Source organism: Kwoniella europaea, chromosome 2 (genome assembly GCF_036810445.1).
Source record: "Kwoniella europaea PYCC6329 chromosome 2, complete sequence".
NCBI classification, from domain to species: domain Eukaryota; kingdom Fungi; phylum Basidiomycota; class Tremellomycetes; order Tremellales; family Cryptococcaceae; genus Kwoniella; species Kwoniella europaea.
Window position 1 is genome coordinate 1,829,658 of NC_089488.1, and position 13,333 is coordinate 1,842,990.

A 13,333-nucleotide genomic window follows, 5' to 3' on the forward strand; every position below is an offset into this window, starting at 1 on the left:
CGACTGTTCATGCGTACAATCCCAAAACTACTATCAACCACTTATGTACAGATTGACCTAAATATCATGGCCATATCCTCCCTATACGCTATCTCTAGAACGAATGGACGTGATCCTTGTGACTTGCACGTCTTTCTTGTCTACGTCTTGCTCAGCTTGTAGCTCAGCTTCCCTTTCGGCGGCCCGTGCGGCTTCGTCCTTCTCCTGAGCGATTCGTCTGTTCTTGGGCCTGAAAGGGAGACCGAGTTAATCTTGTCAATAGATCCCCTCAAGATCATGCTAGATTGTTACTTACCTGATATGTTTGAGTTCGATGTATCGTAAGGAACAAGCCATGATGATGACTAAGACCCATAATGCGATCGTAACTTGCCAGCCGTATTTGTAATGCTATGCACGACACCTGAATTAGCAATGTCATCTCATGGATATGGACACATCGGATAATGGTTGACTTACAGGGGCAGTCTTAGCTGGCCAGATTAACGGTCCTGACCATGCTCCTGTTGTACACATGAGCTTGTTGTCATTACCGCGTTGATCAGAAAATTTGGAGATAAAACTTACCACATGCGTAGTAGAATGCAATAGCGAAACCAAGAGTAAACGCTCGTTGCTCTGCATCGAAGGGATTGAGATCCGAGAGCCAAGCCCAGATTGGAGGTGCCTAGTAGCATATTCAAATCAATTGGCTGATGGCGATCAAATGGAGATCACTGGATGGTCGACTTACAGTAGCCAAGGTTAGATATACGATGAAGTATGAGAAGTACTTTGCGGCATCGCTAACATGCCAAATCGACATGATTATGCCGGGTATGATACCGATACAAGCCTGAACGACGACAGGGATCCATCGGGTTTGGTAATAATCGGAAACAAACCCCCAGAACCAGATGGTGACGATCGTTATGGCCCCGCCAATCAGAGGTAGCAGATTTACCTGGGCCACTGTCCAGCGAGCAGTCCCGTCCGCGTTCTTCAGGCTCTTCAACCAGAGGTTGAAGTATGTGTAACTTTGTTGAGATATCACAGATGAAACATAAAGTATCACGAAAATGTAGAACAAAGGTCCGGTCAAGGCTTTCTTGACGGAATGGAGCGTGAACTTTTTGTTATCGGCTCTCTTAAACTTCTTGGTACGTTCAACAGCGAGTGCGATGTGTTTAGGGCGAAGCCAAAATGACATGGGGTTTGGTTTGGTTGGAAAGTCGGGAATAAGGAAAAATCCAGCCAAACTAATCACAAGAGTGAGAATGCCATCGATGATCTGAAGTGGAGGTGGAGGTCAGCTGAATTCGCGGTCCATAGCTTCACACTCACCATCATCCATCTCCAGCCACTGATCCCATTGATTCCATCCAGGTTGGTGTAGATAGCAGCTTGAAGGGCACCGGCGAGCTGAAAGACGCGCGACACTTATCAGTACAAGGTAACCCTCTGAGTTACTGAAAGACATACCATGTTGCCAACTGTGATCGCCGGATAGTCAGCTTTGCCTCATACCTCTGTTCTGATTCTCACTTACCAGTCTGACAAGAGTGATAAAAACCGATTCTGAAGGCTAGCTCAACAGGTGTGTACTGTCAAGGTTTCAGCTGCTATTCCTGTTCATCGGACTGGAATTCCTCTTACCCAAGACATCAAGAGCATAATAGCACCACTGATCGGACGAATAACAGAGATGTCAGCCTTTTACGACGAGTAGGGGTTGAAACTGCTTCCACTCACGGATAACAAGTTGCTTCAAGTGCTCCGATGAATGCTCTGAGTACATAAACCTGCTTGTAGTTGTGCACCTTATACATAGCTATCGTCAAGACTCCCCAGAACGCTTCAAGAGTGGGGAGCCATAACGAAGGGCGAACACGGGTTATAATGATCTGAGATGGGATGAGAAAGATGGCATATCTGCTCCGACGTGAGCGTTGTGATTGGCATGGGGAGGGTTCTGGAGGACTTACCCAACGTTGAACCAGCTACATATCGGAAATTTCAGTTCACTATAAGCAATGAGATATTTCCAAGAAGTCGATGTCTCTTACGTAGTGAAGTAATTGTACTCGTTACCGTAGAGGCTCAATTCTACAAGTACAGTCTCATCAGAAGCGCGCTATAGATACAAGGCATGAATGCAGAGGTGGCACTCACCCTCTTTCATGCCCGAGACGTATGCCGCACTGATATCTGTGAACGGAATCCGGTCAGGTTTTCTAGCGACTCCAAGTTTCAGATCTACAGGACTGTACAAAGTTCACTCACTCTGTTGATCTAAATACTTCAAGACCCTGTGAGAGGGAGGGGGTCAGCATCGCATTGCTAACTATCGTTTCACCTATCGCCGTGTAAACCAGGCAAGAAAGTGGAAGTTTTCCTAATTTTGAGGGGAGCCGTTTTGATTTTGAGAAAGAATGGAGCCGCATACTCACTGACTGATACAGCAGTACACCAGCAGGACAGCATCTAGTCTTGCTACGAACAATCTCTCGTTCTTGGTCTTCTTCTCGATGACAGCACCCGTTTGTGGATCGATGTGAGCGGAAGGGTCGACCACAGCGGCGACTTCCGACTCATCCTTGGGGTGGCCTTTAGCTCTGAAGCCAAGCATACTACTGAATACCATGTTGGCTTTGTTCTTTCCCTTTGATGATCTGTATTGAGAAGTTGTATGACTTTCGAGCAACGGTGTAATTTCAGATTCGTGCTGGGAGGGGGAGATATATAACAAATGGTCGTTTAGACGTGTCCCAGAAGAACTGGCTTCCGCTTGAGGGGAAGATTTTGACCACATGATAACACTATCGTCCTGTCTATGCCCACCAGCTTATCATCGCATGCGAGCTCAGCTGTAGCAGGCTACTCAAGCGGTATATTCGGTTACTTACAAAGTAGTCGTAAAGCACTCAGATACCCGAATTTTGGCTGTCCCTATATTGACATTCTCACGCCGCGGCTTTCGTCTGTTCTCAACGTTACAAGATGCATTCAGTGCGGAAGACCGATAGGTTGGATGGTGTAGAAATGACGTTGAGAATTAGCCAAGAAGGTACATTAAAGCAATATGCCTGAAAATAAACTCAGTTGAAGATAAGAGACGCTCTCGAAAGATGCGACATGAAGCGGCAAGTGGAGGTAACCAATGTGACGCGCCCTTTCATTTAGCCTCAAAGCTTATTTGCTCTTGTCCGTTTTAGCGCATTGACAGATCTCGTTGTTATCTCAGCCTCCTGGCACGAAGGAGAGAGGATGGCAGTATTTGGTGCTGATTATGGAACTATCCCAGTCAGCAGATCTACCCTAGAGCGCCGGCCATACCCGGTCCATATTTTGTTCCGTTGTACGACGTCTTGACAGCATCTTCCCACTCTCCCTTCCATCCGATCGGGTTAACGGGTCAAACAACCTCGGACTAAGCCGATATCACATGAATTGCAGAGCGAAAAGGATTGAAGTAACGGCGTAGATGCAGATACAGTCGTCTATAAGTGGACTGTTGATGTACCAATGATCGTTTTGTTGACATCGTTGTATGATATTATCGTTTCTCAGAATGCCTATCGCAATCAACGATACTCCCCCTCCACACCCTCATCTCCCTATACCTCTAGGCGATCTCTCGGTATGGCAAAGATCGACCAGAGATCACCCTCTATTGAACGCGGGAAAGGATGAACCGCTGCCTGAATCTGCTGATATAGTCATCATCGGCTCCGGACTGTGCGGTGAGTATATGTATCTTCGCCGATCTGCCAGTAGTCAGCAGCGGCTGATACTGTGCTTCAAGGTGCTGTCACCGCTCATGCCTTGCTCACTGATGCGGACCGACCTGCATCAGTGGTGGTTTTGGAAGCTCGGGAAATCTGTTCCGGTGCTTCGGGTCGTAATGCCGGCCATTGTCGACCTGATGAAAGTCGAGGATTTACCGCCTTTTCAGCACTTCACGGACAGGAAGAGGCCAAGCATATCTTAAAATCCGAACGAGATACCTTCGAAAGGGTCAACGAATTCATCCAGAAGACAGGGATAGATTGCGAGTGGACACCAAGAGATACATACGATGTCAGTCTTTCGGAAGACTTTAGAGATTATGCAAGTAAGGCCTTGCATGATCTTCTCGAATGTGGAGGGAAGCCGGAGGTGGAGGAGCTTGGACAAGATCAAGCTGTAAAGGTGAGTTCTCCATCATGACCTACATGATCCTCTACCTACCATCTGACTTATTTTCAATAAGGAAACGCGCGTCAAGATCGCCCAAGGCGCTGTCAAGTGGTGGGCGGGTACGGTCAATCCTGCGAAGCTCACACTTGGTATACATTCACTCAATCAATCGCTTGGCGGGTACTCTTTATTCTCACACGCACCAGTCCATGCCGTTACTCAAGCGGACGATGGGGAATCGTGGAATGTGGAAACCCCAAGAGGAAAAGTGAAGACAAAGAAGGTGGTCTACGCCACCAATGCTTACAGTGATGCGCTATTGGGAGAACTCGGAGGTCTGATCGTACCCACTCGAGGTGAATCTTGAACACCAGAGAACACTCAAGATGCGTCTAGCTAACAGGATGATATCTCATAGCACAAGCCATCAAACTGACACCTGCACCCGTGGGATCTGAACAATTCCCTCGTATCGAAGGAAGCTAGTGAGTCGCCCTTCTTGTATAGATGTAACAGCACGTTTCGATGTTGATGCTGAATTTGATCTCCATAGTTCCCTCCGATATCTACCTCAGCATTTTTACTCAGTGTGAGTTTGACCTGGGTATGACGTGCTACATGGAGAGGCCGAGAAGTAACCTTTTTCCTGTCTCCAGATGCTGCCGACCAGATAACTCCATCACCCTTGGAACCTCCCGGAAATGGTGAGTCATAAAGCATTATAGGGGTGACCGGGCTGATCTCCTTTCTGCACCAGGCATGGCATGTCGGCAGCTACAGAAGCCTCCATACATAATACGGTGGATGATTCCTCTTACTCGACCGAGGTTACTCAGAATGCTGTTGAGCAATTTGTCAAGCTTTTCCCCGAAGGTGGATGGACGAGCGATGGTATAGAAGAAGGAAAGGCCAAAGGTTATGAGTATAGTTGGACTGGAATTATCGGAATGGTATGTCATTGTTTTGCATCGCCGTCAATTTGATAACTCTGACTGACGTCGAAACTATATCTGTGATAGACCCCGGACTCGGTGCCTTTCATCGGAAGTGTCCCAGGCAGGCCTGGTCAATATGTGGGCGCAGGATATAATGGTCATGGTAAGTAAAAGCTCGGGTTGGATATGATGTCGAAAGTCAATTACTTATTCATCGTAATGTAGGTATGGCACGTATCTTCATCTGCGCACCCGCTCTGGCAAAGCACATCTTGACGGGAGAATGGGATCCAATCATGCCTGCGTCTTTCAGGATCACCGAAGAGCGTTTGACCCGATTGAGGAAAGGTCTAGACAAGGGTAAATTGAGCAAGGATGGAGGGTTACCCTCGCAGCTAGATGTGTAGGATGATGCATACATTATATAATGATCACTGTACTGTATCGTGTAATGGTTATGCACGTATAATGGGAACACAACAACATGAGGGCAAAATTCGAACGACTGATACCTCGATGTTGCGTCTGTAACTGTAAAACAGACCTTCATGACGACAACAAAAAAACCTCTGGTCGGCAGACACATCAATGACACAGCTATATACGCAACTGACACAACCCCGCTTGTTGAGTAAGACTCATGCGATGACCCTGTTCCCCTTAATTTAATGGTTGACGAGATGACCAGCTTCCTGCTTATCTAATGTTGGAGATCCGCTATGTCGTCTTCAAGAGGCTTCAAGAGGCGCCGCGAATAGAGTTTGTAAGCTTACCTGCGGAACAGCTGTAAATTACTTCTGGATTAAAACAAGAAATATGATTGGCTTTATCGACAAAGTTCAAGGAACCCCGTGTGAACGAGTGACCTCTACTTGTGAGATGTCGTGCATTACCTGCGTCGACGATAGGTTGCAGTAGCTGGGAGATCCTAAGGGGGTATGAGCCTTATCTATATGTTCCCTGGTGCTAAATTTAGCTCATTCCAAGATTGGAACAAAGTTTGAACCTGACTTAACACGCTAGTGGCAGCCGCCTGGAGCGTCTGAGAACTTTTTAGCGAGACGTGGCGAAGTGCAGATAAGAGGATGTTGTGCGTCATTGGAGGGACGGAGCCAGAGTGGGCCATCCCACCGCAGTACACCTGCTGATACAACATAGATCGCGCTTGAAATAGATTACAATCCCGTCGAGAGCCGAACGAGACTACAACTGTGCGCCTGATGATAGGCCCAGCTCATCATCTGGCTCGGTCTTGTCCGAGTGAGAAAGCATATGTCCAGGATCGCCTATATATTTACCGATATTTTCAGATAAGGAGATGAACTTGGACGACAGTATTATATAGAGTAAGGAGAGGGTCTTCTTAGATTCCACTGACATCCCATCTCATTGTAGCAGACTATACCTTGAGGAACAGTCACTTAAAAGAAAACTTCGAAGCTTCGTTCTGGTCAGCGCAATTATCACTCTTCAATATGTCTGCGACAAATCCCAAAGTGGAATCGGAGAAGAATCTGTCCAGTGTAGAAGTCACTACCGTACCTCAACTCAATGATAATGCACATCATGTAGCTTTAGAAGATGTAGATGAAGCTGCAGCTTTCGTTGCTGGTTTTAAAGGAGAAATAACCAAAGAGATGTCAGATAGAGTAAGAAGAAAGTGTGATCGGCACATGCTGCCTTTAATGTAAGTTTGGAGATCGGCTCTCCTACATGATAGCTGACGATCTATCGTACAGGATGGTATTGTATTTCGTGCAATTCACCGGTGAGTGATCTAATATGGTAGTGGATGATAAACTCACCTTTATTCCGATACCAAAACAGACAAAACGACCCTAGGTTCATCCGCTATTCTCGGCATCAAGGTAAGACTGCTCACATGGACCGTCCCGAAGAGAATCTGCTGACATCTCGATTGCTTTACACAGACTGATAATCACCTCACGCAAGGCCAATACAAGTAAGCTGACTCATCTCGACGTGCTACCCCCTGTCAAGAGAGTACTTACCTGCCACCGCTTTGTAGCTGGCTAGGAACCATTTTCTACTTGGCATACCTTGTGTTCGAATGGCCTCAGGCCGTGGCTCTGCAGAAATTTCCTCCTGGAAAGTGGATGTGAGTCGGTCTTGTGATCATCAATGTATTGCAAACACTTATCCACGTGAATAGGGCTTGTAACATACTTGTGTGGGCCGTGTAAGTAGAGTTTGGCGGAACACGATTGTCACTTACTGACATAATTTGCTGATTCTTGATGAAGTGTACTTTGCTGTCATGCCGCTTGTTCGAGCTTCGCCGGACTCTGTGAGCGACCCTTTCAGTGCTACTCATGTGTCTTACCTCATTGGCTTTGCTGATTGAAAAGCTTTTCAGTCGTCTGTCGAATGTTCTTAGGTATTTGTGAGGGCTCAATCACAGCTGGCTTCCTGATTCTTGTAAGTCGAACAGTATATGCTCAAATAGCATCGACCTTATCTTGACATCGCTCTCTTAGACAAGTATGTTCTACACTCACGCAGAAGGTACTCAAAGAGTTGGATACTGGTTCCTTATGAATGGTACTGCTCAAGTGAGTCAAAGAACTATTCATTTCCTAGTCTAGATGGCTAACTGTGGTTCGTAGATTTTCAACGGATTCGTTTCTTTTGGTGTATATCACATCAATCCTGAGATCATCCACCCATGGAAGATTTATATGATCATCACCGGTGGAATTACCTTGATAGTCGGAGTATGCTTTTGGTTCTTCATCCCTGATAATCCAATGAAAGCTCGTTTCCTGACTCACGAGGAGAAGATCATCGCCATCGAGCGACTAAGGGGTGAATCGACAGGTATAGAGAATAAGACTTGGAAGAAGGAACAATTCATCGAAGCTTTGTTGGATTGGAAATCATGGGCTTTTGCCATTTACGCTGGTTCCAACAATGTGGCCAATTCCTTGACCAACATGACTCAGTTGATCATCAGTATGTTCAACCTGTACCTGCAATGTGCTGTATGACTGTATACGAACCAAAGCTAATCCAATATTGTGATGCTCACGTAGACTCGTTCGGATTCACCGTCGGTCAAACAGCATTACTAGGCTGCGTATCAGGAGTGATCGAGATCCTTACCATCTATTCGTCCGTATTGGTCATAAAGAAATTCCCTAACGCCAGAGCATACGTAGGAGCATGTTATTCAATCCCCAATATCGTCAGTGGAGCCTTGTTGATTGGACTTCCGTGGTCTGCCAAGGCGGGTTTGTTAGTGGCAATGTACCTTGGTGGAGTAGGTACACCGGGTTTCGTATTGAGTTTGTCGTGGTGTGCGGCAAGTACTGCTGGACATACTAAGAAGACCACTACGAATGCGATGTTATTGATCGGCTATTGTGAGTTGACCTGGACATATATCTACTTGTACTTAGGTATATCGGCTGATCATTATGTGTGGTCAACAGGTTTGGGCAATTTGCTATCTCCTCAAATGTGGGAGGCTAAATACGCACCGAGTGAGTCGAATAGTCTTATACGCTTACAAATAAGTACTGATCCGAGATCTGCAAGGATACTACATCCCATGGGGTATCATCCTCGGTACATACGTTATCAACCCAATCATCCTGGTAAGTATATCTCTTATTTGTCAATTGTCAGTCGCCGACCGATTGTGGGTGTTTAAATAGCTCGGGATCCGATACTTCCTCAACAAGGAGAACAAGCGTCGAGACAAATTATTCGAAACCGGTCAAGCAGAGACCGAAAAATTCGTGGATGAACAAGGAAGAGAGATCGATTCAACTTTCTTGGACATTACCGATGTGAGCATAAAACATCTTACATACACACTCCTATGCTCCCCGTGCAATTTGACTGATCGATATCTATGAACCTTTTCCAACAGAGAAAAAACCTTTCTTTCCGATACCCACTCTAAAATGTGAAGTTCAATCACTATAGATATAATGCTTTGGACTAGAGGGCAGCGGAACAAAGGGACGTAAAGACGACGACACGGAAGAGGAAAGGTATTGTAGCAAGTGAGGGAAATGCTCGTTGCTGGGCACGGAACAATTAGAAACATAAACGTATGAGAGGTTGTAGTAAAGCAAGAAAGGTGAGAGCAGCGTTATGGATCTAGATGGGTAGAGGAAGTTGTACAAGTGTGATGTATTTTTGTGTGGAGAGTAAAGAAAAATGTTTTGGTATATTAGCCTGGCACTATAACTCCTAAATATAGTGCATCTAGGTGAACCATCAGTGGCTGATTGCAGAAGTGCAGTATCCAAGAATCATGGCCTAAGCGATCGATGCACCGTACACGAGAGCAAAGACTCTTATCCTAATGCAACACCTTCTGCTCTTTCTGTCACACCCATACGGGATTCAAAGAACATCTAGCGGCAAGATTACATCCAAGAAAATGTCCAATATTCATTCCCATAAATTTACAAAATCAAAAACGTTTGTATACCTCAAGCTCCCAAGTATGCGTATATTTTAAAAAGGCAATATATAGATCAGTGTATATGTATCATATACTACTGTATGTCTCTTATACATAACTCACAAAAATTGATAAAAAATGATGGTATGTAATAATCTGTCTCGTTCAATTATCCTTCGCATTATCGTATAATTCTCCGTGTATCTATATCATGTTTGATCATCATATCGTGCTGTATCATGAATTCCTATTGATGGTTTCTTCTTGTCACCTTCCACCTCCCTTCTTTAACATCCCGCTCAACAATCCGTACGACTATCCTTCCTAAGATAAATCTACAATTCACCAGATTCCAATCCTCCCAAAAACCTATCCTTCCCTTTCTTCCCTCCCCCACCTAGATCATCCAGATTCACTGTCGTAGCCTGCGACTTATCTTCAAACTCGAATGGTGGAGTACCCAGATCCATCTCGCTCGAACCTTCACTCTGGTTTTCACCCATGTATTGATTCTTCTGAGAATGGGAAAAAGGGATGTTTATTCCCGAATTCAAAGTGGCGAATCGATCGAAATCGCCTTCTCCTGCTGTTAACATCGTACCGGGGCCTATAGATAGAGTCGATGGGTTTAGAGTAGTCGATGATAGAGAGTTGGTATCAGCGGTGCTTGGGAATCCCCAACTCGACAAAGACCCTTCTCCAGCTCCACCGGTATTCATAGATAAGTTGATGTCGGGTGAATTCCAAGTTGACGAAAATGGTTGATTTGGATTTGAGAATGTATCAACATGATCGAACGTGGTTGTGGCTGTACTGGTATTGGTAGATGTACTGGTCGCGCTAGCGAGAGGTAAGGGTACTTGACCGGATGTTATTTGGGGTTGGTTCTGATTTTGAGCAAAATTCATCGCTTTGCTAGTATATTCAAATTCGCTCAGCGAGCTTGAATCGCCACTTGCACCCGAAGAGGAAGACTTCATATCTGGTTGTGAGAAGGATCGTTGTCTCTGATGTTGATGATGTGTAGTAGATGGTAAGTGGCCCAGAATGGGTAATACAAGTGGCGGAGTCTTTACTCCGCCTACTGCAGTGGATGAGAACGAAGTGGAAGCCGACATTGAGGGGAATTTCCAAGAGCTGCCAGATGATGATCTTGTTGGGTTTGTGCCTCCCATGTTGTTCGGGAAACTCTGAGAAGACAGATATTGTTGCACCCGTGAAAATGCCGATAGCAATACCTGCATTGGCCAATTCACGTCAGCAACTAGTCTACCGAGGCAGAGAGCACAATTTCCTCAATAAGCAGTACACTCACTTCTTTATCACCTGTCAATTCACATCTTCCGCCACCGTTAGTTTCTCCCCCGGTAAATTCGCCAACTTCGTTCCAAACCCCTTGATGCGTTTGTGAGTCGTCTCCATTCCATGCAGAATACTTGGCAGTATTCATGGATAGCTCAAAACTGATCGCCACAGCTTCTGTATTCAGAGATGGATTGTGTACTGATTGCAAGTTCGATATCGAGGTTGTGCTGATCGGTATCTCGATTCTCAACGTATCCGTCTGATGTACAACGTAAAGGTATAAAGAAGGCTGTGCGGAGGGTGTGAAACGCAAAGAAGCTGCTAAATCAGGATGAGATATACCTGTACCAGGCATGAGGAATCTCGTCCAGTTGGCAATTGACAGAACAGTTATGGGAAGAATGAATAGGTTGGCTACACGAGAGTGTAATCAGCAGGTGGTCGGTATGCAGAAGGGGAATATGTGGCACCTACGATCTTCATCATGTATCAGACCCCTCAACGCGTCGATATCTACTCCTTTGTTCGAACCTCCCTTCGACGTACTGGTAGAGGCTGAAGATCGGTGTCCATGTGCAGAACTACCACCTCGAGTATGTAGAGATTTAGGCATATTGGCATCTCTTTCTTTCGCTCGGGATTTTGATCGTCTAAGAGGCATAAGCACTGTTTCAGCTTTGTGTACCAGGATCAGTAACTGCCACGAAGCTAACCTATTTTGGAACCAGATTTGCAGAGTCTTGGGCCTCACATCTGGACCCAATCTCTTAGCGAGAGCTTCTCTAGCTGGCCCATCGGGATTCCTGCAATTGAAAGGACAATAAGCTATCTGAAGTGGTTCGGATTACTCCCCATGAGCTGACTCACTTATTCTCCTCATACGATTTGATCAGAATTTCCAATTGTTCCTTTGTAGGCTTAAACCTCGGAGGTTTAGCTTCCATCGGAGGTGTTGATCTCATTCCCATTCCCATTCCCATTCCCATGCTTATAGGCATACTGTTATATCCCATCGGCATACCCATGTTCATATCCATGCCCATTCTATGTGCTCCATAGCTATCGTTATCCATTGGAAGATGGGTGAGATCAACTCCAATGGCAGGTGAAATTGCCGTCGCTGGACTAGGATGAAATACCCGTTTCATCGGTTCGCCAGTCATGATCGGTACAGAGGGTTGTCTGCTCAGTCGAGTAGGCTGAGATAAGCTCGAAGGATGGACGTGGGGGTGAGGATGGGTGTTTATTGACGAATTGGGGAATCTAGGTGAGGGGTAAGGATACGAGTTAAGTGTGGCGGAAGATGAGGATGATGGTGTGGACGAAGCCAATGTCATTAGGGTATTGGATCGTTTCCTATTCATCTGAGGAATAGCGGCACTGGCTGAGAAAGTTCGTATGGGTCCACCAGGTCGGTTAAGCTGAGCATTGATAGGTGATGGTGCAGCTGATCCTACCCCGGCGGCAGTTCCAGAGATGTGGCTCTGCAAGTTCTGGTCGAAAGTCGGACTTGAAGTGGTGAACCCAGCTAACATCGGTGATAGACCTGTTAAAGACATATGAGAAGTATGGTGCATACCATGCGATGAAGAGGTATTGGGTGGCGGAGGTGGCATGAACGCATGATCGATAGCTGAAGCTGGATTGGTCGGACCAGACCATTGGGTATTTGCCGTTGAGGGGGTTTGTACCAAATCGTGATTTCGAAATAACATATTAGGGTTTGCAGATTTTACTCCTGGAGTCGTGGTCGAGAAGGGATATTGGAATTTCGTACTTGCCGAAGCTGGAGTAGTATGCGTCGAGTCCATCCCTCCCGAACTACTAGAGTTATCGATAGATGGAGTGGTCGTACCAGTACTAGAAGGGTGATTCAGATGGTCAAACGAACACAGTGGTGTCATAGGTAGATTCGTGGATGGTTGGGTGGCATTGTTCATATCTGCATTAGTCCAGAATGCCGACGCTCCAGCTGGATGGTCGAGATTCGTCGTGGGTTGATGTGTGATGTTACTATCCTGATTGATATCGGGTGTACTGCAGGACGTGGTGGATGAGGCAGGTGTAGAGGATGGCAATTGGAGTGTAGAATGGTCGATCATTTGGTGATCACCTTCTCGATCCACTACAGGAGGAAACTTGAATGGCGAGTCTGCTGGCGACATGACGAAATATTTATTATGAAAGAATGTGACTGTATAATGAGCGTTGAAGTGATCGATCTATCAACATTATCAGTACAGGTGAGACCAATGGGATGGGCCACCCATGTGGATGGGGTCTAATAACTTACTGTACCACTTCTTGGTCAAATGAAATAACGTCCGAGGTTATTGATCCTAATCTTCCGAGTATAAGAACACGGAAATGAAGATAGATGATTGAATGATAATCCGGCTCGTTACTCCAGGGAAAGAAAGATGAGTATGAAAAACGGACACACTATTCCGGTGATGACCACAGTATATCACTGGAAAGTATATTTGTTATCGAGCTG

At 45.8% G+C, this 13,333-nt stretch overlaps 4 protein-coding genes across 4 annotated transcripts; 2 read left to right on the forward strand and 2 right to left on the reverse strand.

Moving 5' to 3' along the window:
- Nucleotides 1-81: 81 nt before the first annotated feature.
- On the reverse strand, nucleotides 82-2,791 carry V865_007020 (uncharacterized protein; the record flags this gene model as incomplete). Its single annotated transcript, XM_066230776.1, has 15 exons — nucleotides 82-229; nucleotides 296-390; nucleotides 460-503; nucleotides 568-667; nucleotides 734-1,270; nucleotides 1,324-1,401; nucleotides 1,462-1,472; nucleotides 1,529-1,583; nucleotides 1,636-1,663; nucleotides 1,732-1,911; nucleotides 1,965-1,979; nucleotides 2,046-2,085; nucleotides 2,152-2,187; nucleotides 2,263-2,288; nucleotides 2,430-2,791. The coding sequence occupies 15 exons, from the start codon at nucleotides 2,789-2,791 to the stop codon at nucleotides 82-84; spliced, it is 1,755 nt and encodes a 584-aa protein (XP_066086873.1).
- A 759-nt stretch (nucleotides 2,792-3,550) lies between these two features.
- On the forward strand, nucleotides 3,551-5,500 carry V865_007021 (uncharacterized protein; the record flags this gene model as incomplete). Its single annotated transcript, XM_066230777.1, has 9 exons — nucleotides 3,551-3,722; nucleotides 3,785-4,170; nucleotides 4,232-4,514; nucleotides 4,577-4,643; nucleotides 4,712-4,747; nucleotides 4,815-4,862; nucleotides 4,916-5,108; nucleotides 5,178-5,256; nucleotides 5,319-5,500. The coding sequence occupies 9 exons, from the start codon at nucleotides 3,551-3,553 to the stop codon at nucleotides 5,498-5,500; spliced, it is 1,446 nt and encodes a 481-aa protein (XP_066086874.1).
- Nucleotides 5,501-6,568: 1,068 nt separating this feature from the next.
- Nucleotides 6,569-9,021, forward strand: V865_007022 (uncharacterized protein; the record flags this gene model as incomplete). The annotated part of the gene is made up of 15 exons (XM_066230778.1): nucleotides 6,569-6,780; nucleotides 6,833-6,861; nucleotides 6,921-6,961; nucleotides 7,025-7,056; nucleotides 7,123-7,212; nucleotides 7,267-7,293; nucleotides 7,358-7,401; nucleotides 7,471-7,532; nucleotides 7,592-7,666; nucleotides 7,721-8,066; nucleotides 8,147-8,476; nucleotides 8,546-8,596; nucleotides 8,652-8,710; nucleotides 8,771-8,905; nucleotides 8,989-9,021. The coding sequence occupies 15 exons, from the start codon at nucleotides 6,569-6,571 to the stop codon at nucleotides 9,019-9,021; spliced, it is 1,566 nt and encodes a 521-aa protein (XP_066086875.1).
- An 845-nt stretch (nucleotides 9,022-9,866) lies between these two features.
- Nucleotides 9,867-13,001, reverse strand: V865_007023 (uncharacterized protein; the record flags this gene model as incomplete). The annotated part of the gene is made up of 5 exons (XM_066230779.1): nucleotides 9,867-10,769; nucleotides 10,847-11,250; nucleotides 11,311-11,486; nucleotides 11,550-11,639; nucleotides 11,704-13,001. 5 exons carry the CDS (start codon nucleotides 12,999-13,001, stop codon nucleotides 9,867-9,869), a joined length of 2,871 nt encoding a protein of 956 aa, XP_066086876.1.
- Nucleotides 13,002-13,333: the final 332 nt, after the last annotated feature.